Source organism: Salmo salar, chromosome ssa23, assembly GCF_905237065.1.
Source record: "Salmo salar chromosome ssa23, Ssal_v3.1, whole genome shotgun sequence".
Lineage (NCBI taxonomy): Eukaryota > Metazoa > Chordata > Actinopteri > Salmoniformes > Salmonidae > Salmo > Salmo salar.
In genome coordinates, this window is record NC_059464.1 from 29,472,128 (window position 1) to 29,496,520 (window position 24,393).

Here is a 24,393-nt window from a genome sequence, read left to right on the forward strand (position 1 = left end):
TTTTTCCTATTTTGTTGCATTACAACCTGTAATTTATATGGATTTTTATTTCATGTAATGGACATACACAAAATAGTCCAAATTGGTGAAGTGAAATGAAAAAAAGAACTTGTTTAGAAAAATTCTAAAAAATAAAAAACAGAAAAGAGGTGCGTGCATGTGTATTCACCCCTTTGCTATGAAGCAAGGGGCACCACCAAGCAAGCGGCACCATGAAGACCAAGTAGCTCTCCAAACAGGTCAGGGACAAAGTTGTGGAGAAGTACAGATCAGGGTTGGGTTATAAAAACATATCATAAACTTTGATCATCCCACGGAGCACCATTAAATCCATTATTAAAAAATTGAAAGAATATGGCACCACAACAAACCTGCCAAGAGAGGGCCGCCCACGAAAATTTACAGACCAGGCAAGGAGGTCATTAGTCAGAGAGGCAACAAAGAGACCAAAGATGACCCTGAAGGAGCTGCAAAGTTCCACAGCGGAGATTAGAGTATCTGTCCATAGGACCACTTTAAGCCATACACTCCACAGAGCTGGGCTTTACGGAAGAGTGGCCAGGAAAAAAGCCATTGCTTAAAGAAAAAAATAAGCAAACACGTTTGGTGTTCGCCAAAAGGCATGTGGGAGACTCCCCAAACATATGGAAGAAGGTACTCTGGCCAGATGAGACTAAAATTGAGCTTTTTGGCCATCAACAAAAACACTATGTCTGGTGCAAACCCAACACCTCTCATCACCCCGAGAATACCATCCCCACAGTGAAGCATGGTGGTGGCATCATCATGTGGTGGGGATGTTTTTCATCAGCAGGGACTGGGAAACTGGTCAGAATGGAAGGAATGATGGATGACGCTAAATACAGGGATATTCTTGAGAGAAACCTGTTTCAGTCTTCCAGAGATTATGGACTGGGACGGAGGTTCACCTTCCAGCAGGACAATGACCCTAATCATACTGCTAAAGCAACACTTGAGTGGTTTAAGGGGAAACATTTAAATGTCTTGGAATGGCCTAGACAAAGCCCAGACCTCAATCCAGTTGAAAATCTGTGGTATGACTTAAAGATTGCTGTATACCAGTGGAACCCATCCAACTTGAAGGAGTTGGAGCAGTTTTGCCTTGAAGAGTGGGCAAAAATCCCAGAGGCTAGATGTGCCAAACGTATAGAGACATACCTCAAGAGACTTGCAGCTGTAATTGCTGCAAACGGTGGCTCTACAAAGTATTGACTTTGGGGGGGGTAAATAGTTATGCGCACTTAAGTTAAATTTTTTTTCTTATTTCTTGTTTGTTTCACAATAAAAAATATTTACCATCTTCAAAGTGGTAGGCATGTTGTGTAAATCAGATGATACAACCCCCCCCAAAATCCATTTTAGGCAACAAAATAGGAAAAATGCCAAGGGGGTGAATACTTTCGCAAGCCACTGTAGCTCAGTGTTTATTAAAAAAAAAAGACCAAAAATGGACTGTGTTAAAGGAAATCTTGAAAATCCTCCCCCCCCCTTTAAACAAAGTAACTACATGATTGTCTATCAAATTTGATGAAAAGTAGACTTTTGTTTCTGCAGGTAAAGGGAGGTTATTGACCATGCGCAACCAGCCTCCCCTCCCTACTTTCAAAAAGAATATGTTTTTACCGTCCCAGAAGTATGATCACTGGAACTGAATTCTTCTCTTTCTTGTTGATTAAGAAAATAAAGGATACTTATTTTGCATATATGAAGAAGCAGCACCTGTAGCGGGGGGGGGTACTGGGTTCATGGGGTCATGTCTCTGCCCCACAGTTAATTTTGGCTGCCCAAACATCCTCTTCTCTTTCTATCTTCTTTCTCTCCTTGGCCTCGCTCTCTCCCCCTCTGTCTTTTATTCCAAAAAGGTGTGTTGAAGCATATTTTATGTTGATATACATATATAAATATATATGCACACATATATTTATATATATACATACTGTATATATACTGCATATATATACATTTTCCCTCTTGCATCTCTTTTTTTTTTTATTTTTAAATTCCACAAAAAGTGTTGAATCTCAAATCCACGTGTCCATGCCCTTTTCGCTTATCCTTGTGTTGTTTAGTTCCCCAGGTACCAGGACTGAAAAAAAGAGCAAACATTTTCAGATTACACATGAATGGCGGACATTTTTCATTGATATTCAAAGAAGACAATAAGAAAACATTGTTTCTCTCGATTTTCACATTTGAGTACACTGCAGATTATCACAGTCAATGTACAGGTAACTGCCCAAATAATGGAAACACTTGATTAAATGAGGGATATAAAGTATATTGAAAGCAGGTGTTGGCACACAGGTGTGGTTCCTGAGTTATTTAAGAAATGAACGTCCCATCATGCTTAGGGCCATAAAAATGCTGGGCAGGCCATTATTTTGACTACCATGGCAAGGCCCCAATCCACAGGGCAAGAGCAGGGCCGGTTTAATGCAGGGGCTTATCAGGGCTGAAGCCCCTGGGCCCAGGCCTGTGGGGGGCCCAAGAGGCAGCCCCAAAAAATCCTCAGATGGGGCGAGGAGAGGAGGTAGGGGCCCACGTGGGTAGCTGCCTTGATTGGGTAACTGATTAATACAAATTTAAAAAATGAACTGCATAATAAATAAATGTGACTGGTCAATTGTGTGAGTGTGTGCGCAAGCCCATAGTTTATAAAAGAACAACTGTGCCTTCAGTTTTACCACAAGCACATAAGGTATCTGCCAACATTAAGGAAACACCAACATAGGAACTTTATATCAGGTGGTGAGAAAGGAAGGCCCGGAAAATAATTAAATACTCTAGCTACCCAATACTGTTCACTCTACTTCTGCACGGCAAGCGGTATCGGTGCATCAAGTCTGACACCAACAGGCTTCTGAACAGCATCCACATGCCATAAGACTGCTAAATAGCGAACTAAATAGCTAACAAAATGGCTGCACAGACTATCTGAGTTGACCCTTGTATTTTATTCTTATTTTTACACTGTCTCTATGCACACTCACAGGGCCCTACACACTACACACACTGATACTCCAACACATATAAAAACACTCACTCTATCATTTTCTCACACATACATAATATGCACATACAGTTATCCTGCCTCTACACACACCCACTAACATACAATCATCATATAACGAACGATGCTGATACTCTGTTTAACATATATCCTGATGCCTAGTCACCTTACCCCTGTGCATATCTACCTCTGTCACGCCAGTATCCCTGCACATGGTAAATATGGTACTGGAACTGACCCTGTATCTAGAATGCTTACTTACTTTATCAGGTTCTTCTTATTTCTTGTTTTTATATATTGTGTGTTTTTGTTCTACATTGATATTTTTAGTATTACATTGTTATTGATTACTGCATTGTTGGGGTTAGAGCTAGCAATAAAGGCATTTCACTGCATGTGACATTAAAACTTGAAACTAAAGTGTCTTAAAAGGATGTTGCGCCACCACAAGCTGCCAGAACAGCTTCAATGCCCCTTGGCATAGATTCTACAAGTTGACCTAAACCATGCCAGAAGAATGCACTACACACCATAACATCCCTTGTTTACTCAAGTGTTTCCTTTATTTTGGCAGTTACCGGTGTGTCTACAGTCGGGAACGCTGCAGTTTGGGCAGGATGCGAGACAAATATAGGCTACAGCTTGTTGCGTTGTGGCCATAGACATACAGTGCCTTCGGAAAGTATTCCGACCATTTCCACATTTTGTTACATTACAGCCTTATTCTAAAATGGATTGAAATGCATTCCAGGTGACTACCTCATGAAGCTTGTTGAGAGAATGCCAAGAGTTGCATCAAGAATGCCAAGCTGTCATCAAGGCAAAGGGTGACTACTTTTAATAATTTGTTAAATACTTTTTTGGTTACTACATGATTCCATGTGTTATTTCATAGTTTTGATGTCTTCACTATTATTCTACAATGTAGAAATAGTACAAATAAAGAAAAACCCTTGAATGAGTAGGTGTGTCTGACCTTTTGACTGACACTGTATATATAGTATATATATATATTGGCTCCTAATATTGTACAATCTGTGTGTCGCTTCATTGGCCTGGGCTATTGTTTGTTTGAATTCAATACCAGGTTGATCTCATTTTGTGGTGTCAGAGTAGCCAATCATTTCGGTAATTTGTGTGGTATTAAAAAAAATTCTGCTAATGTCTTCTGTCATGTAAATTATGTAGAATTGCATGAAATTTGTTTTTAAGGGGCTGATTTTTTTCATACCCTGCAAAAATGTTTCCCATGTGTAGAAATCCTAAAAAACGCTTCTGCTCAACTGTAGCCTATGCCACATGGCAAACGTTATTGGCTTTATTATAAAGGGTATTTTTCTTCAACAGTAAATTTACCACGCATCAAATTGCATCTTGGTGGATGAGGGGGGGACGAGGGGAGGTGGCAAGACAAAGAAACAAAGCCCCGAGGGCCTATGATTTCTTAATCCGGCCCTGGCCACGAGTGGTCACTGAATGGTTTGATGAGCATGAAAACTATGTAAACCATTAGTCATGGCCGTCTCAGTCACCAGATCCCTACCTAATTGAACACTTATGGGAGATTCTGAAGCGGAGCCTGAGACAGCGTTTTCCACCATCATCAACAAAACACCAAATTATATCATTTCTTGTGGAAGAATGGTGTCGCATCCCTCCAATAGAATTCCAGACACTTGTAGAATCTTTGCCAAGGTGCATTGAAGCTGTTCTGGTTCGTGGTGGCCCAACGCTCCCTATTAAGACACTTTATGTTGGCGTTTCCTTTATTTTGGCAGTTATATATGTCGTATGATAAACAGTTGAACTTTTATGTCTACATCAAGTGCATAAATTCAACATAATGATGTTTTGCTTCAACAACTAATATTAAGAGGGCTAAGAATTCCTGTCAGTGTGTTGAATATTATTATGTAATTGTAAACCCTGTGTGTGAGTGTGTGCGTTCACAGCGCATGTCAGTGTTGTTTTGGGCCTACTGTACAGTATGAGATGCCATGTGAATAGTAGTGATTGTGAATAATGCATGACCAAGGTAGTTTTGTGGCCAACTCCAGACACAGTGCTTTATTTTCACAGTGTTCTGCAATCAGTGTCTTCTCCACTAATGGGGCCCAAACACTTCAGTCAGGATGACCAACCAAATGGAGCAATTAAAAATAATATGGAGTAAAAGAGCTGCTACAGCAAGAAAGATCCCAGCAGGATTCCACCCAAACCTTTAAAAAAAAAACATACTAGGACTTTGGCATTTGCCTGCAGACCACGGAAATCTTACAAAAACAATTGACAGGACTGAATAAAATAAAATTAAACACGTACCCTCAGCCCCCATCTTAACATTTTCCACCAAGGTTTATGTCATTTTAACAGCCCTCAAATAGACCTCTTTAACTGCACCCAATTGTACTGATTTAATCAAGTTTAAAAAGGAAACCTCTTGCCTATTCCTTGTTAATGCTCAGAGTAAAATACCTTGTGGTCCATGGCTCCAGTCTCTTAACTCCTGCCTGCCCACTGTTCACCAGGTACACACACACACACGCACACGCACACACGCAAGCACACTGCGAACAAATACACACACAGCGAATGATAACACACACACACACCGCAGTGAGCCTGCTAGTATGCTTATAACCTCGATGTAGTGGCGCTTCATCATTCACAGATGTACAAATTTGTACCTACTTATCACTGTATTCTGGGGGAATGAGGAGTGAGCTATGGAGCTATGGACAGGCTCCTGGAAAAACTTTGAAATGGGGTTTGGAAACAAACTGCTGAGCAGGGTTGGGAGAAACCAAGCCAAAGCCACATTAAAGAGGCAGTATTGTAATTCAGTGGAGTTGCCTGGCTCATAGGAAAGGCCACAATGGAGGTTGCCAGTCAAAGCAGGGGGCGATGAAGGTCTGTGCCAGGGGAGTGAACTCTGGAGGGCCCCTTGCTTGTTGAGTCTATGGGGATAGAGCCTACTGTAATGACTGGAGCTGCTGTCTTCCCTGTGTCCATACAGCAGAGTTCTTAAAGAGTGCAGAGGGTAAATGCCATATCTTAGCAATTGACCCAAAAATTACTGCAGCATTCAACACAGTGTCCAGAGCCTTCTACTACTGGCATAATTGAATCAACAAATGTGTTAAGTTTTGGATCTCATCGATGCAATGAATTAAAATGGCCGCATGCCATTCGGGGGGGGGGGACTGGGGTAAATATACAATCTACCTCCGCTCTCAAGAAGCCAGTCATGATTCAATATATTTTGAGTTTACGTTATAGAAACACAATACTTGCCTCAGTGGAGCCTGGCAATTTACATTGTGAATTCCCCCCTCTCATTTAGGCATTTCTGTGGCAACCTCCTGGGGCTCTCTCTTTACAAATAAGCATAAGCTTTGCCAGACCTCTCTGCATTGGGCTCAGACTCCTTCCTCAAAACAGAACACGTCTCTCTCTTTACAATATATTGTAACAGTGATGAACTTGCTTTGCAAAGGCCCAGATTTAGGTCAATAGCAGGAGCCCTAGGCCTAGAGCCACAGAGAGCCCTGAGGTTGTGCTGACATTACGGTCAGTGGAGCTGGAGCAAACAACCAGCTGTGTCCAACTCCTCTTCATACATGGGAAAGGAAAGACACATGTTTAATGGGAGCGATATGACATGTAGTAGTGAGACTGGAGACAGTTTGAAGATGCAGTAGTACTGGCCCTATAGTCCAACACAGTAATGTACAGGCCAAACCAGAGCACAACACACTATCAGCAACATATTCAAGTGTGAGGCTACAGTACATAAATAAAGTCAATCCCTCAATTATTCAAGGGCTCCCATTGTAACAATTCATGTAACTATGAATTTACTTTGGACAACAGTGAAGGGAGGAGAAATCAGTGAAGCAGTAGTTCACTCTATGACCTCTTGGTGAGAGCCTCTCTCCCGTACTACTCGTTTCTTCACAACCAATTCATGGTAAATACATTCATCCTATTGCCTGTGATATGAATGATGCATCTCAACAGTGTACCATGGCAATGCGTATGCTTACTAAAATAAAAACAAAATGTTGAAGTCATCTTAAAGTTTCAAGTAAAAGTCCTTTAGGTCCCTTCAAATGTTATGATTTAATGGTGAACTATTAGGAAACAGGAATTACATTTAGAGAACGGAGCAGGTTCCAAATATGCTGCAAAGAAAAAGAGGTAGTCTTCTAATTTCTCTCTGTTGCTTAGGAAAGGCGTTCATCTTTTCTTTCAGCACTCTTGTTGCATAACTTATTTAATTAACTTAATTATTTGCATATTAGACACGCTTCCGAGGAACCAAAAGAACATTTTAGTGATTGGAAAGACAAGCAACTGCAGCTAATCAAGGTTAACTGTGGTGAGTGTCTCACTCCAAAAACAATATTTTGTTTCTTGCAAAATGTTTCCCCCGGTGGGGAAAGCATAGCTATGAAAATACAGAGCTGGGACAGAGCTCCACAGTTAGAGGGTAGCAGGAGAGCTACCCAGCTGTCCCCTCAACGCAGCACACTATTGTACTGAACTCACTGGCCTTACACTGTGTGTACAAAACATTAGGAACACGTGCTCTTTCCATGACATAGACTAACCAGGTGAATCCAGGTGAAAGCTATGATCCCTTATTGATGTCACTTGTTAAATCCACTTCAATCAGTGTAGATGAAGGGGAGGAGAAGGATTTTTAAGCCTTGAGACAAATGAGACACGATTGTGTATGTGTGCCATTCAGAGGTTGAATGGTCAAGACACAATATTTAATGTAAGTGCCTTTGAATGGGGTATGGTAGTCGGTGCCATGGCCATCGGACTGAGTGTGTAAAGAAATGCAACGCAGCTGGGTTTTTCATGCTCAGCAGTTTCCCGTGTGTATCGATAATGGTCCACCACCCAAAGGACATCCAGCCAACTTGACACAACTGTGGGAAGCATTGGAGTCAACATGGGCCAGGATCCCTGTGGAACGCTTTCAACACCTTGTAGAGTCCATTCCCTGACAAATTGAGGCTGTTCTGAGGGCAAAAGGGGAGGTGCAAACTCAATATTAGGAAGGTGTTCTTAATGTTGTACACTCTGTGTATATTATTATATTACTATGCTGCCTTTGAGTCATTATGATGTTGTATTTTTCAGAAGAAAAAAAAAACCTTACTACTATCCAAAAGAAAATGACGAGATAATTAAAATGTAACCAATAGTGACAAACACACACACACACACACACACACACACACACACACACACACACACACACACACACACACACACACACACACACACACACACACACACACACACACACACACACACACACACTGCATGCACTGGAGCAGGTTTTCAATCAATCCCAGCTTTTTTGCGCAGTGGACGGATCGCTAGAAGAATGACTAGAGCTGGATAGGCTTGACTTTGTTTCTTTCCCACTCCCTGAAGTCCAAGTGCATCCTGCAATTACATCATGTCTGGTTTCCCTTAGCAACCAGACAGTCCTGGACGTGACCATCCTGAATAGGCTCCTCCATCCCCTCCCCCTCCCCTCCTCTCAGTTAACTGCAATTTTTCCAACTATCGACCTTTTTCACAACTGCCACCAGTTTGACGCCAAAAACATCGACAACAAATACATATTAAAATAGTGAAATAAATAAGTGTGTATAAAATATAAAATGATATTTCATGCTGAAACCCTCATGTTAAACACCAATTGTATTCACTAAGTTGATGGTTTATATTTAGGATAATGTTTTACAGCTTTGTCATTCTATTGTTTATTTTACAATCATATTATTTTATATATTTTACATGTGATATGGTCACACATAGGGCCAAAGATAATTACAGACATCTGTGATAATTTGAATTACCCAAAAGGGCCACTAGATGTCTTGTGATAAATTACATAAAATCCTTGAAAGTGACCAGAATTATGGTAGTTTACTGGTAAACGTCGAACGTTTCCAGTAGTATACCTTCCCTTTGCAACGTTAGTTGGGTTACAACAAAATAAAATGTAGCCTGGGGTGTAGCATTGTCCCTGTCTTATTGCATTACACTGTGTTGGTTACTATTGCATGTGCAGGATCCCTGTGTTCTTTCATGTTTCTCCTGGCCAGATCTGCTGACTCTGCCATTGTGCTTTAGATCTAATTCACCTCTCAAGTTACATTCCTAAACACACACGCAGGCAGGCAGGTTGGCAGGCAGGCTGGCAGGCAGGCAGGCAGGCTGGCTGGCAGGCTGGCAGGCACAAACACACCTCTCCTAGCTCAGCAGTCTCTTTCTCACTCATTCTCTCCCTCTCTCACTTTACATCATCACACGCCTCGCTGAGGTGCACTTGCACTTTTTATGGAGCAGGGAGCACTGCAATGCAGCAGAAAGCCCCAAATGCCTCAGCTCTGCAGCCACATTGGCACATATAGAGGTATTGTGTTTAGTTGGTCTTTTAGTCTTGCAAAACAGCAAAACAGTGAGACCAACTTTAACGTTTAAAGTTTTCCAAATTCAAGACTCATCTATCTCTAAATGGAAGTGAAAGCCACGAGTGTTAACCGTGAATAACCAAGACCTCACTCTGAGGTAAATGTAAGCTTGAAGAAGAGAGAAATGCTTTTAGCCATGTGAATCTCTCTCACACAGGGAAAAGCCCTGTTACCTCAAAAGGGTCCTGGGCTGGCTGTGAACATTCAGACCCTGAGGCAGATCCTAGCTAATGCCCTCAGATCTATAATTGAACATAGACATATGGTTTTGATATCAGAGCGAGGAACAAAGCCAGGGGGGTGAGAGAGTTTACAGCTCTGAACTGCCATGAGCAACAGGAGAAGAGGCCTTTGGTATGCATGACATCAGCAACTTTCTTAAATCATGGTGATAAGGAATATTCAAATGAGTATATAGATGAACAAGTGTGTAACAGAAAACGGAGAAATCGAAGTTGCTTTTCTCCAGTATAGTTATCTGTGCTCTGTACCTGTGCCTGGTAGAGTCCGCCAGGGTCTCGGGGTCCAATCCCTACAAAGGGGCGGTTGGAAGGGGGCGTCCCTGGAGCTGAGTATGCTGAGAGAGAGAGAGAGAGAGAGAGAGAGAGAGAGAGAGAGAGAGAGAGATGACACTTAGAACTTCATGGCTTGTTATGTAAATCACGGTAGGCATTAAGAATGGCAGATGTGTTATTTGACCGTTATTTGAAGGGAATTGGCCTGCCTCAGTGTGTTTCCAGACAGGCAGAGTTTGCATATAGACACTAAGTCAAATTGTCATCTTAATTTGGAATATGCATGACTTGGAAATACTTGGCCGCAATACAAGACCTCAGAGCATATATCAGAACTGATTTTTATCATAACTTATCTTGGTCAGATAGTAGGTCACTGATCACATCATAGCAGGTCACTGATCACATCATAGTAGGTCACTGATCACATCATAGTAGGTCACTGATCACATCATTGTAGGTCACTGATCACATCACAGCAGGTCACATCACAGCAGGTCACTGATCACATCATAGCAGGTCACTGATCACATCATAGCAGGTCACTGATCACATCATAGTAGGTCACTGATCACATCATAGTAGGTCACTGATCACATCATAGTAGGTCACTGATCACATCATAGCAGGTCACTGATCACATCATAGTAGGTCACTGATCACATCATAGTAGGTCACTGATCACATCATAGTAGGTCACTGATCACATTACAGTAGGTCACTGATCACATCACAGCAGGTCACATCACAGCAGGTCACTGATCACATCATAGCAGGTCACTGATCACATCATAGTAGGTCACTGATCACATCATAGTAGGTCACTGATCACATCATAGTAGGTCACTGATCACATTACAGTAGGTCACTGATCACATCACAGTAGGTCACTGATCACATCATAGTAGGTCACTGATCACATCATAATAGGTCACATCACAGTAGGTCACTGATCACATCATAGTAGGTCACTGATCACATCATATTAGGTCACTGATCACATCACAGCAGGTCACTGATCACATCATAGTAGGTCACTGATCACATCACAGCAGGTCACATCACAGCAGGTCACTGATCACATCATAGCAGGTCACTGATCACATCATAGCAGGTCACTGATCACATCATAGTAGGTCACTGATCACATCATAGTAGGTCACTGATCACATCATAGTAGGTCACTGATCACATCACAGCAGGTCACTGATCACATCATAGTAGGTCACTGATCACATCACAGCAGGTCACTGATCACATCATAGTAGGTCACTGATCACATCATTGTAGGTCACTGATCACATCACAGCAGGTCACATCACAGCAGGTCACTGATCACATCATTGTAGGTCACTGATCACATCACAGCAGGTCACATCACAGCAGGTCACTGATCACATCATAGCAGGTCACTGATCACATCATAGCAGGTCACTGATCACATCATAGTAGGTCACTGATCACATCATAGCAGGTCACTGATCACATCATAGCAGGTCACTGATCACATCATAGTAGGTCACTGATCACATCATAGTAGGTCACTGATCACATCATAGTAGGTCACTGATCACATCACAGCAGGTCACTGATCACATCATAGTAGGTCACTGATCACATCACAGCAGGTCACTGATCACATCATAGCAGGTCACTGATCACATCATAGTAGGTCACTGATCACATCATTGTAGGTCACTGATCACATCACAGCAGGTCACATCACAGCAGGTCACTGATCACATCATTGTAGGTCACTGATCACATCACAGCAGGTCACATCACAGCAGGTCACTGATCACATCATAGCAGGTCACTGATCACATCATAGCAGGTCACTGATCACATCATAGCAGGTCACTGATCACATCACAGCAGGTCACATCACAGCAGGTCACTGATCACATCATTGTAGGTCACTGATCACATCACAGCAGGTCACATCACAGCAGGTCACTGATCACATCATAGTAGGTCACTGATCACATCACAGCAGGTCACTGATCACATCATAGCAGGTCACTGATCACATCATAGCAGGTCACTGATCACATCATAGCAGGTCACTGATCACATCATAGCAGGTCACTGATCACATCATAGCAGGTCACTGATCACATCATAGTAGGTCACTGATCACATCATAGTAGGTCACTGATCACATCATAATAGGTCACATCTTGGTCACTGATCTATGGACAGTTAATCACTGTTCATTTATGTCAGCATCCAACAAACTTTGTACTGTAACTTTCCAATACAGATTGACTGAATGGAAGCTGACATAGTGGAGGAACTTGCAGAGATTTCAATCAAAATCCCACATGAGGATGTATTGGTATTGTTACAGCGTCCTCACGGTAGTAGGTACGCATATTGATCTGTCCTGCGTGTCTCTTAATTAGATGATGGTGATTAATGACGGTGGGAGTAGGAGTTGTATTACAAGTCTGCAACGCCTGAATGCTCTCTCTCTCTCTCTCTCTCTCTCTCTCATAAAGGACTGAGAGACAATAGCCTCACCCTTCAGGTGCTGAATCATTTATGCTTTGTTTTTTATAATCACATCCAGCACATAAGTGTGATGGGTTGAGGGCACAGGTTTTAGAAAATGACATGAATCATCCAATCAAATTAGTCATTCTCTGTATAACAACCCTATACACACACACACACACACACACACACACACACACACACACACACACACACACACACACACACACACACACACACACACACACACACACACACACACACAAACTATAGTCACTGAAGACCTAGAGGCTGGGAGTAGCAGGCTCACCAACGGCCCACTTACTGGGTGACGTGGGGGAGTTGGCTCCCCCGTCCGAGGTGGTGGTGCTGGACTTGGAGTCGGAGGGCAGCGTCAGACGGGGCATGCCGGGGGGCGGAGGTGGCGCCAGCATCTGGGAGGAGATGTAGTGACTGGGCAACTTCACTTGACCACTGCCATTCAGCTGTGAAGGGAGAGAGGATGGAACACGTCAGCTGTGAGGAGAGAGAGGAGGGAACACGTCAGCTGTGAAGGGAGAGAGGAGGGAACACGTCAGCTGTGAAGGGAGAGAGGAGGGAACACGTCAACTGTGAAGGGAGAGAGGATGGAACACGTCAGTTGTGAAGTGAGAGAGGAGGGAACACGTCAGCTGTGAAGGGAGAGAGGAGGGAACACGTCATTCGTGAAGGGAGAGAGGATGGAGCACGTCAGCTGTGAAGGTAGAGAGGATGGAACACGTCAGCTGTGAAGGGAGAGAGGAGGGAACACATCAGCTGTGAAGGGAGAGAGGATGGAACACGTCAGCTGTGAAGGGAGAGAGGAGGGAACACGTCAGCTGTGAAGGGAGAGAGGAGGGAACACGTCAGCTGTGAAGGGAGAGCGGATGGAACACGTCAGCTGTGAAGGGAGAGAGGATGGAACACGTCAGCTGTGAAGGGAGAGAGGAGGGAACACGTCAGCTCTGGGGGAGTGGGGAGGAGTAGGGGAGCTTCACTGCTGTAGCACAGATGGTAGAATACTACATGCCACAGCACTGGCTCTGTCTCTCTTCAACTATTTCTCTCTCTCTCTCTCTCTGTCTCTCTCTCTCTCTCTCTCTCTCTCTCTCTCTCTGTCTCTCTCTCTCACATACACATGCTTTCTCTTTCCATCAGCACTGTGTGTGTGTGAGTGTGTGAGTGTCACAGTAGGTTGGTGGCACCTTAATTTGGGGAGAACGGGCTCGTGGTAATGACTGGACTGGAATCAGAGGAATGGTCTCAAATACATAAAATACATGGTTTCCAGGTGTTTAATGCCATTCCATTTGCTCCGTTCCAACCATTATTATGAGCCGTCCTCTCCTCAGCAGCCTCCACTGGTGTGTGTTGTGTGTGTGTGTGTGTGTGTGTGTGTGTGTGTGTGTGTGTGTGTGTGTGTGTGTGTGTGTGTGTGTGTGTGTGTGTGTGTGTGTGAGAGTTAGAGAGGGAGAGAGGAGGTAGAGCGAGTAATGTCCAGGGCACTGCACTGCTCAGCTAGTCATCCATCCACCCCTCCATCCATGGCTGCTCTTACCCTGGCTGGCCTTGCTTTCAGATACTCTCCTCTCTCCAGAGGAGTGACTGCTCACTCACTGTCCTCCACAACAATGGATGAGCAAATGAGTCAGCTACATTGTGGTGCCATGCGCTCGTCCTTTGTGACTGCCTGGCTGCAGTCGCACTGCAGCAGGGGGAATTTCAATGACTCTGCAGAAACTTGGCCGAGCAGAGCCCAGCGTGGCTGCTGCTGGGGGCACTTCTGATACAAGTAAATGTCTATCCTCTCCTCTCTCCCTGTGCCAGACTTGTGCACTCTGCCAACATCAGCATCACTGCCAGAGACCTACTGGAATCTCCTTCAGGTTCATTCCTCTAGTGCGCCTACCCCCACCCCTTCCCTCCATCCCTTCACCCCTTTCAAGTCGATACAGAAACAGTATGACAGCTTCATTGAGCAACCTGGCTTGTAATGCCGGCCTATTTAAAGCAGGGAGGAGGGGTCATTTGCATGTGGTGCAGTGGCAGGTCCTCTCAGGTCTGTGTCACATATTGGTAATGAGTGTAACCATGTCTGAGGAGCTGGTCTGGTCCCAGGATCAGCAGGGCTAGCAGGCTGAGTCTAAACAGAGCAGGAAGACTGAAGGCTTATTTTCCTCTATGTGACGGGGGATTCACCACTACTGTACTACCAGACAGCCAACACATTGAATAACGGTAAAAATCTAAGAAGTTGGCTAAAACACATATAGTTACTACAATGATTTTATGGCTACAGATCTATTGAATTATTGCCACCTTCAGGGAGTGTTAATCAATCTGAGAGTCACGCAGGGCTGTGGTGACTCCATTCTGCAGTCTGGAGCAGAGGGGAGGGGGAGTAGCAGCTACGTGAGGGAAACCTGCCGCTCTCTCAGGTTATGTCACCTACAGTAGAGTATCCCCAGTCCACTAGTAAAGACCACGGTGGGGGACAATATGGGAATGAAATGGCATTTCATACAGTCTACAGGCCATTTGAGACAGGGTGACGACATAGGAAACAGGAAGCATGAAGGAATTAAATATCAAACAAACGATTAGGTGAATCTATAATAGCTGCTGCCTCGGTAAAAGCTAATGGTGATCCACATAAATAAATAAACAAATGAATTTAAACAACAGATGGAAATAACACAGTTCTCTTAATAAACCACACCCTCTGAGTGAGTGAACTTTAATTAACATTACCTCAAACTTAAGGTCTTGCCATGAAATCATGGTCCAAAGACGACAGGTTCTGCTAGATGAACACATAAAACATGGTGAATAGGAAGCCAACTTTCTCTACTGGGTTCCTATCTAGTATCAGTAATGAGTAGGGGGCAGAAGTTTTACTGACCAAATGACCTGACCAGGACAAACTCGGGGCCCTAGTTAGAGTTGTTAGATGGGCTGGACTCACTGGGCTGGGCTGCTGGTTGGACGGGTCACAGGCCAGGGAGACCAGGTCCTTCAGCGGGTCTTGGGAGCTGAGGTGTGGCGGGTAGCGGATGGCGGTGTGGGGGAAGTAGGAGGTGGACTGGGGCAGGATGGAGGTGGTGGGGAAGTGCAAAGACGAGGAAGGGTGCGGACTCCGAGAGATCCCTGCACAGAGAGAGAAAGAGAGAGAGGGAGAAAAGAGAGGAAGAAAGACAGAGAGAAAGAAAGAAAGACAGAGAGAGAAAGAGAGAGAATGTGTACATAAATGTACTTTTTCATGGTCCACAATGATGATACGCTTGAGATAAGATAAGTGACATTGAAGATGTGTGCTTTTGCAAAAACAATGAAATTACTCAATCTTTCCGACTCTCCTTTGGTACAGTATCTGTTGCGTGAGCTTATGACATTTTGTATGGCAACTATTATTTATCAGGACCACGCATTAACATAGCCAATTCGTTTTAACAGCAGCTTTAATTGTTCATGCATCATCCAGCAGACGTTTGGCTGGAGAACTCTACCTGCTCATAGATTACTCTTCATTGTCTCCACAAACAATTACCTGTCAGAAAGTGTTAACGGGCAGTTCAATAAAAAAAACAAAATAATGCATTGTCTAAAAGGAAGCGTGTCTTGTTTAAAGCATAATGCCTGCAGTCAGTACCTACACCAGGATGACCTCAACAGGTACAGACATAAAAAAAATGGCAAACTTTTAGATAATATCTTAACTATGAAGAAGGGTCGATTTTCTGACGTATGAAACATGTCTTTTCTGACGTATGAAACAAGTCTTTTCTGACGTATGAAACATGTCTTTTCTGACATACGAAACAAGTCTTTTCTGACGTACGAAACATGTCTTTTCTGACGTATGAAACGTCTTTTCTGACATATGAAACAAGTCTTTTCTGACGTATGAAACATGTATTTTCTGACATATGAAACATGTCTTTTCTGACGTATGAAACAAGTCTTTTCTGACGTATGAAACATGTCTTTTCTGACGTACGAAACATGTCTTTCTGACGTATGAAACAAGTCTTTTCTGACGTATGAAACATGTCTTTTCTGACGTACGAAACATGTCTTTTCTGACGTATGAAACATGTCTTTTCTGACGTATGAAACATGTCTTTTCTGACATACGAAACGTCTTTTCTGACGTACGAAACATGTCTTTTCTGACGTACGAAACATGTCTTTTCTGACGTATGAAACATGTCTTTTCTGACATACGAAACGTCTTTTCTGACGTACGAAACATGTCTTTTCTGACGTATGAAACGTCTTTTCTGACGCTGACGATGAAACAAGTCTTTTCTGACGTACGAAACATGTCTTTTCTGACGTATGAAACATGTCTTTTCTGACGTATGAAACATGTCTTTTCTGACGTACGAAACATGTCTTTCTGACGTATGAAACAAGTCTTTTCTGACGTACGAAACATGTCTTTTCTGACGTATGAAACATGTCTTTTCTGACGTATGAAACATGTCTTTTCTGACATATGAAACAAGTCTTTTCTGACGTACGAAACATGTATTTTCTGACGTATGAAACATGTCTTTTCTGACGTACGAAACATGTCTTTTCTGACGTACGAAACATGTCTTTTCTGACGTATGAAACATGTCTTTTCTGACGTACGAAACATGCATTCTCTCTTTTCCGACTGCATTCTTCACACAACTCACATCCTAGGAGAAGTACGCGCCTCAGGCTTGGTAGATTGTGGCAACAGTGACAAGATGTCTCCTGTAAATGTGTGTGGGTGGGTGACATGCGTAAGACTGTGTGTACTGACCACTGTGCACTGCGATGACGGGCCGGTGGTGCTGTGTGAAGCCGAGACGTGGGGAGCTCTCCTGAGGAGACGGGCTGTCCATCTCTGTCTTCTTTACTCCAGGGGACATGCCTGGACACAGAGACAGAGATACACAGAGGGTGTTACTGATGCCACTAGGACTCCCATAATGATAATGACTGTCTGGTGGAGGATGTTGAAAAGACCCTACATTTCATTGTCAAGTTCAATCTGCTACTACACGGCTGTTGTAATGGCAGGAGCTCACCACAGGGTGGCAGGGTGCATTGAGATGACCCAGTCGGTCACTATCAGCTCTGCAGTACGATGCAGTAAAGCACATACGCTCCAAACGAACTTCCTCATTGAGACGAAACAATAGGATCAGAAACAAGATTATGTTTTGGTCAGATCTACCTCAAATCGGGTTCGCCTAGGTAGATCACTCACATTCCCAAGAGGCCTGCAGTGCCTGATACCAGAGTTGCTTACATGTGCTAAACGAATGTGTGTCTCTGTTGCAGTGATATTACTGTCCTCCGTGTTTCGTTTGCTATCGCACACTTGTTGATAACAGAATGTGTGCTAGGAACACTTTCTCCACCCAGCTTCGGGCCTGTTTTAGATCAGAGTCTTAAGATTGCACAGCCCTTTCTTTGTTTCCTTCTTTGGAGTTGCAGAGCAGACAGTGTACATGTTGTTGCTGTGATACTGTGCAGTGGAAGAAACAGTCTGTCAGCCATGGAGTGATGACTTTGAGGTTTCTCTCTCACACATTATACAGTTATGCCCTTCTAACTCTCTAATCATTTTCTAAGAAAGAGATGGAGAGAGAGAGCAAGGAGAGAGTGTGAGAGAGAGAAAGAGAGGGTGAGGGAGAAAAACAAAAAGAGAGAGAGGCTTATCTGACTGCTTCCTCTTCCCCTGTTCTGCCCCAGCCATCCGCCCCTAGCCCTCTGTCTCAGAGCAGAGTGAGCAAATCACATCTTTTCGGGAATGTCAGAGGGCAGGGGTGCAGATGAGGTTCAACAAGAGACTTGCTCAGAGGATAAACACGCACGTCCGGCTTAGTGCTGGGGGCAAGGCAGGGGCAGCCATTACAGCACTGATGTTAATTACCTGATCACACTAATCTGACTGATCTCTCAGCTCAGTCTCCAACCCACACATCTACCTACTGTATTTGACACATTACATTTACATTACAATATCTTGAAAATGTATATATTTTTTAAGAAAGTCTACAGAGTGATGGTTGGTAGTGCTGCTGTCCAGAGCCACAGCTCTACAGGAGGCCAGGCTTTACCTTCCCAATCCAATCCCCACAGTACAGACTGACGCAAGCTTCCCCTGGCCTCCTCTACCTGGGAGAAGGTGCACAAACATTCCCCTCTTAACCAGTATCCCCCCCACCATCTCAGAGAAATCAGATGGGGTTGTTAAATAAGAATTTGGGGGGTGTTCAGTTTGTCCTGTTACACACAAGTGTGCAATGGAAATGTTTTTTTTTCTTCGTATCCCAATTCCCCCGAGACACCTGCAGGGAGTGGGGTCACAGCCAGGGTCACCATTGTGCAGTGCCCCTGAAGCAATTAGGGTTAAATGCCTTGTTCAAGGGCACAGCAACAGATGTTTTTCACCTTATCACCTCCGGTATTTGAACCAGCAACCTTTCGGCTACTGGCCCAATGCTCTAACCTCGAGGCTACCAGCCACCCATAAAGAGAAGCTTGTTAGGGCTGTCTAGACAGGAAGAGAGAGAGCAGGACATGAGCAGGGCTGGACCAGACTCCTACAGGGCCTGTGATGGGGTCGGGGCTGGGAGGGAGGGGCCGGTTCTGCTCTTCTGACCTCCACAGCTCTGGTTACAGCATCAGCAGCCTGGAGTGCTCCTGGGGCCAGGGGCCCAGCCGGGGCCACTCTGGCTAACAGCACCACAAAGCCCCGGACACACCACTAGGCCCCTTAACAGGCCACTGGACACTATTAGTGTAGTGTGGAGAGTCCACCACAATTAAACAGCATCACCTCGCAGCATTATTATATGGGAGGCCTATAAACTCCCCTAATAGCACAAACACACAGTGTGTTAAAATGTTTCATGTGTGTGTGTTAAATATTCAGGTAAAGATGGGGATCCTCTTCCCCCTTTCTGCTGCTAACCCATGGAGAACCACCTCATGGCTCATACCAACGATGCTCCCGCACGTGTAGTGCACTTACCAGGCAGGCCCCACTCCCTCAGCACACCTACCTGACTACTTGCACTGCTCTTACCCACACTCACACACTCAACCACTGGAGCACACTGTGCATGCTGTAACCTACTCCTCCTCTTTTAACCAGAACCAGGTCAGTGCTGGTGGGGGAGGACGGCCATACTGTACCATACACATATTGAAAGGCATATTGCCATTTCCATATTTAAAATACTGCTTTAAACAATCATCTTGAAACAATTGCTTGTATCTAGATGAGAGATACACAGTAGCTTTACTGTTTGCTAGATATCTTTGTTGGGAAAATCATTCCATACTAGCAAACTGGTACGTGAGCCTAGTTGAGAGGAAAGAAAGAAGATAGCTACTGCGGCGTTGCATCTGTGGATACTGCTCCAAGGTACCCTGGTCCACTTGGCTTTTTGTCGACTTTCACAAAAAGTGTTGGTTCATGAATTAATTACGACTTCAGGCTCAATTTGGGAAATTTGAAGCCGTGTATTTCGCAGCCAAGGCTTTCTGTGCGGCAGTTCATAACATGATCTATTTGTCATTTGCTCTTTTGCACTGTGTCAGTAGCTTTCAAGGTACCTGAAGTGAAAGTATGACCTGATATTTCAGCTGTTTCCCCACGGTGATTATGAAAGGTATGAATGTTGATGTTTCTTGATACCCGTCACAAAGAACATTTAAGATGGACACCAGAACTCAGTCACCCTTAGTTATCACTGAAGAGTTGGAGGATAGCCAGTGTCCTCAACATGACAGAATAAGCTAGTACTAACTGATGAGCAATAAGCACTGTCCTTGGACATAACAAAACTATATCTAAGAGATTGTGTGGATGACCAGAGGGGATGCTCACCTCCTTCCAGGTCTTCCTGCCAGTTGCGGGAGCTGCTAGCCGGGGAGTTGGGAGAGGTGTAGTACTCCCCTCCTGGACTGGTGTCCACATCATCCTCCATGGAGCCCGACTTGTGCCTCTTACTCCTGGATGTCAAACAGAGGGAGAGAGGGAAGAGGAAATAAGAGGAAGGCAATGTGAAACATGGAGAGCTCCTGGGGGAAACTGTGTGCAGTGTCTAAAGTATGTACACTTAAACGCTGTGGCGTCAAACTAAACCCTCTAAAGTCCATTGCACGCAAAATGGAGCTGTGAAGATGAAACATCATTGAGCAAGCAAACACTGAGTCGAGAGCGCAGAGGTCCCACGGGCACATCATTGCCGCACGCAAAAATATTCATTCAAGAGCAGAGATTTTTGTTCTGTTTTGTCAAGTCTCAGAAGTTACTGAGCTCTCACAAATAAACCACATGCTCACATGGATTTCTCCTCTCACACCCAAAAATCATGCTCTCACAACTGCAATCTTTTGCTATAATTTTATTACAGGTGAAAATTCGAGCCAATGAACATGGTCGTCACTAGTTAACACTAGGGCTGTTGCGGTGACTGTATTACCGCCACACTGGCAGTCATGAGTCATGACCGCAGTAAAATTCCATGTCACCACTGACTCACGGTAATCTCCTCATATGCACTCTGGACATGCGCTGGTAGGACCCAACTTGCTTATGACCATCAGGTCACTAACTTTCTGGTACTCAGGGCTCTATTGTCCCTCCATCAGGTCACTAACTTTCTGGTACTCAGGGCTCTATTGTCCCTCCATCAGGTCACTAACTTTCTGGTACTCAGGGCTCTATTGTCCCTCCATCAGGTCACTAACTGCCTGGTACTCAGGGCTCTATTGTCCCTCTATCAGGTCCGAATGGCCTGGTACTCAGGGCTCTATTGACCCTGCATCAAGTCACTAACTTCCTGGTACTCTGGGCTCTATTGTCCCTCCATCAGGTCACTAACTTTCTGGTACTCAGGGCTCTATTGTCCCTCCATCAGGTCACTAACTTTCTGGTACTCAGGGCTCTATTGTCCCTCCATCAGGTCACTAACTGCCTGGTACTCAGGGCTCTATTGTCCCTCTATCAGGTCCTAATGACCTGGTACTCAGGGCTCTATTGTCCCTGCATCAGGTCACTAACTTCCTGGTACTCAGGGCTCTATTGTCCCTCCATCAGGTCACTAACTGCCTGGTACTCAGGGCTCTATTGTCCCTCCATCAGGTCACTAACTGCCTGGTACTCAGGGCTCTATTGTCACTCTATCAGGTCCTAATGGCCTGGTACTCAGGGCTCTATTGTCCCTGCATCAGGTCCTAATGGCCTGGTACTCAGGGCTCTGTTGTCCCTCCATCAGGTCCTAATGGCCTGGTACTCAGGGCTCTGTTGTCCCTCCATCAGGTCCTAACTGCCTGGTACTCAGGGCTCTATTGTCCCTGCATCAGGTCCTAATGGCCTGGTACTCAGGGCTCTGTTGTCCCTCCATCAGGTCCTAATGGCCTGGTACTCAGGGCCCTGTTGTCCCTCCATCAGGTCCTAACTGCCTGGTACTCAGGGCTCTATTGTCCCTCCATCAGGTCCTAATGGCCTGGTACTCAGGGCTCTGTTGTCCCTCCATCAGGTCCTAACTGCCTGGTACTCAGGGCTCTGTTCTCCCTCCATCAGGTCCTAACTGCCTGGTACTCAGGGCTCAGTTCTCCCTCCATCAGGTCCTAACTGCCTGGTACTCAGGGCTCTGTTCTCCCTCCATCAGGTCCTAACTGCCTGGTACTCAGGGCTCTATTGTCCCTGCATCAGGTCCTAATGGCCTGGTACTCAGGGCTCTGTTGTCCCTCCATCAGGTCCTAATGGCCTGGTACTCAGGGCCCTGTTGTCCCTCCATCAGGTCCTAACTGCCTGGTACTCAGGGCTCTATTGTCCCTCCATCAGGTCCTAATGGCCTGGTACTCAGGGCTCTGTTGTCCCTCCATCAGGTCCTAACTGCCTGGTACTCAGGGCTCTGTTGTCCCTCCATCAGGTCCTAACTGCCTGGTACTCAGGGCTCTGTTGTCCCTCCATCAGGTCCTAATGGCCTGGTACTCAGGGCCCTGTTGTCCCTCTAACCACTCTGATATCAATGTAAATACAATCCAAAATCACATCAAACACTTATCATCAAAACAGTATTGTGCTTTTAAACTCACCTCACTGTGATCAATTTGAAGAAAGAAGTTTAACAGCAGGTTGAAACTGAGTGTAAAACATAATTGTGGGTGTTGTTTCAAAGCCTAACACAATGAAATGGCCAGCGCTTTGTAAGGTGATGATTCATTCAAAACACAATACACACATTAGAGATTATACATATGCAAAGGTCTATATGAGCCCAAGCCTCCCAACTTAAAAATGTAAAAAATATATGATTGTGCTGTTATACAATACATAGCCTACCACATAATACGCATGACAGAAAAACATAAAACAAAACTGATTAAAGATGTCTTTGGTATATAATTGATCTAGCCTATACTCCAAAATTAAACAAATTTGAGTAATCAACTTTGAGGGTGGACTGTATTATTATGCATACTGGATGGACTGGTTACCTTACGTATGCAACGCTCTATAATTTCTATCCATGATATGTCTGGGAGAGAACGTATAGACCTAGGCGATGCTGTTGGTTCATTGATTGTGCAGTTGGCCTACAATTATAGTGAATTTGTATTTGATGTTGAATAGCCTAGTAATAGGGAATTTTTTATATTTTCTTCATTAATTGGGTGGCACACCTTCAGATATACAGAATATCTCAACACCGTGCATTTCCATCTCCTCCTCTCTCCTTTATTCCTTTCTCGAGCGCTCAGAGGGGCTGTCAACAGTTTAGTGAAATATGTTTTGTTGAGAAAACATGTCACTATCAATGTTCCCAAACATATTTCACTTGGTTTCCCAAATTAAGCACTGGGTAGCTGCAGGAACAGGGTCGGAGAGCCCATGGCATACAGAGTTTGAGCAGAATATCGGGCCTCCCGAGTGGCGCAGCGGTCTAAGGCACTGCATCGCAGTGCTGAGGTGCCTCTACAGCCTGGGGTGTGTCACAGCCGGCCGTGACCATAATCCCCATAGGGCGGTGCACAATCGGCACAATGCCATCCGGGTTAGGGGAGGGTTTGGGCGAGGGGCTTTCCTTGGCTAATCGCGCTCTAGCGACTCCTTGTGGCGGGCCGGGCACCTGCAAGCTGACTAGGTCGCACCTGCAAGCTGACTAGGTCGCTTGGTGGATCATGTTTTGGAGGATGCATGTCTTGACCGAGCCCGTTGGGGAGTTGCAGCGATGAGACAAGATCGGAACTACCAACTGGATACCACGAAATTTGTGAGAAAAATGTCATAAAAATAAATACATTGGAAAATAATTTTTGAAATTGTTTTAGCGGAATATCACTGGTTGATGCGTGGAGTGAAATAAGTGTTGTTATATTTATTTCTCAGCTACCGTGAGACCGGCAGTCTTTTGCATGGCAATAACCAGCTGACAAAATTTCATGACCGCCACAGCCCTAGTTAACACAGCCACAAAGCCATAATTAGCAGAATACGTTGAGATACAGTCTATTTGAAATACAGATTTTATTACTTTTAATCTGGCAGTTTTTCTGCAGTTACAATGAGAGAATGACCTCTAACCATCTTTTCTCTCTCCATCCCTTTCTCCAACCAGGCCCACTTTCACTATGCGGTGGATAAGTTATTCTCTGCTTAGCTGACAGAGATAGGAGATACTCTGTTTCAAGTACCTTGGCTCTCCACTATGCACAGCACTCTGGGGATTTCCTAACCATAACTTCTACCCGTAACTTTAGTGGTACTGAGAGTTCCTCTAATTGCTTTGACGTTGAATGGAGTCATTGTTGTTAGGACATTTGTCAA

At 44.4% G+C, this 24,393-nt stretch overlaps 1 protein-coding gene across 9 annotated transcripts in view; it reads right to left on the reverse strand.

Annotated features, from left to right (window-relative positions):
• Window positions 1–1,977: 1,977 nt before the first annotated feature.
• LOC106584361 (nuclear factor 1 C-type) overlaps window positions 1,978–24,393 on the reverse strand; it is a 112,878-nt gene continuing 90,462 nt past the window's right edge. For 4 of the 9 annotated variants that reach the window (XM_014169587.2, XM_014169585.2, XM_045705925.1 and 1 more), the window contains 6 exons: window positions 20,443–20,567; window positions 17,359–17,469; window positions 15,466–15,710; window positions 12,856–13,030; window positions 10,026–10,111; window positions 1,978–2,107 (listed from right to left, as the gene is read on the reverse strand). In XM_014169587.2, coding sequence (XP_014025062.1) covers window positions 2,087–2,107; window positions 10,026–10,111; window positions 12,856–13,030; window positions 15,466–15,710; window positions 17,359–17,469; window positions 20,443–20,567 — 763 coding nt within the window. In that variant the 3' untranslated portion in view covers window positions 1,978–2,086. The remainder of the gene's footprint in view (window positions 2,108–10,025; window positions 10,112–12,855; window positions 13,031–15,465; window positions 15,711–17,358; window positions 17,470–20,442; window positions 20,568–24,393) is intronic. The other 5 variants (XM_045705921.1, XM_045705922.1, XM_045705923.1 and 2 more) reach the window with 5 other exon arrangements.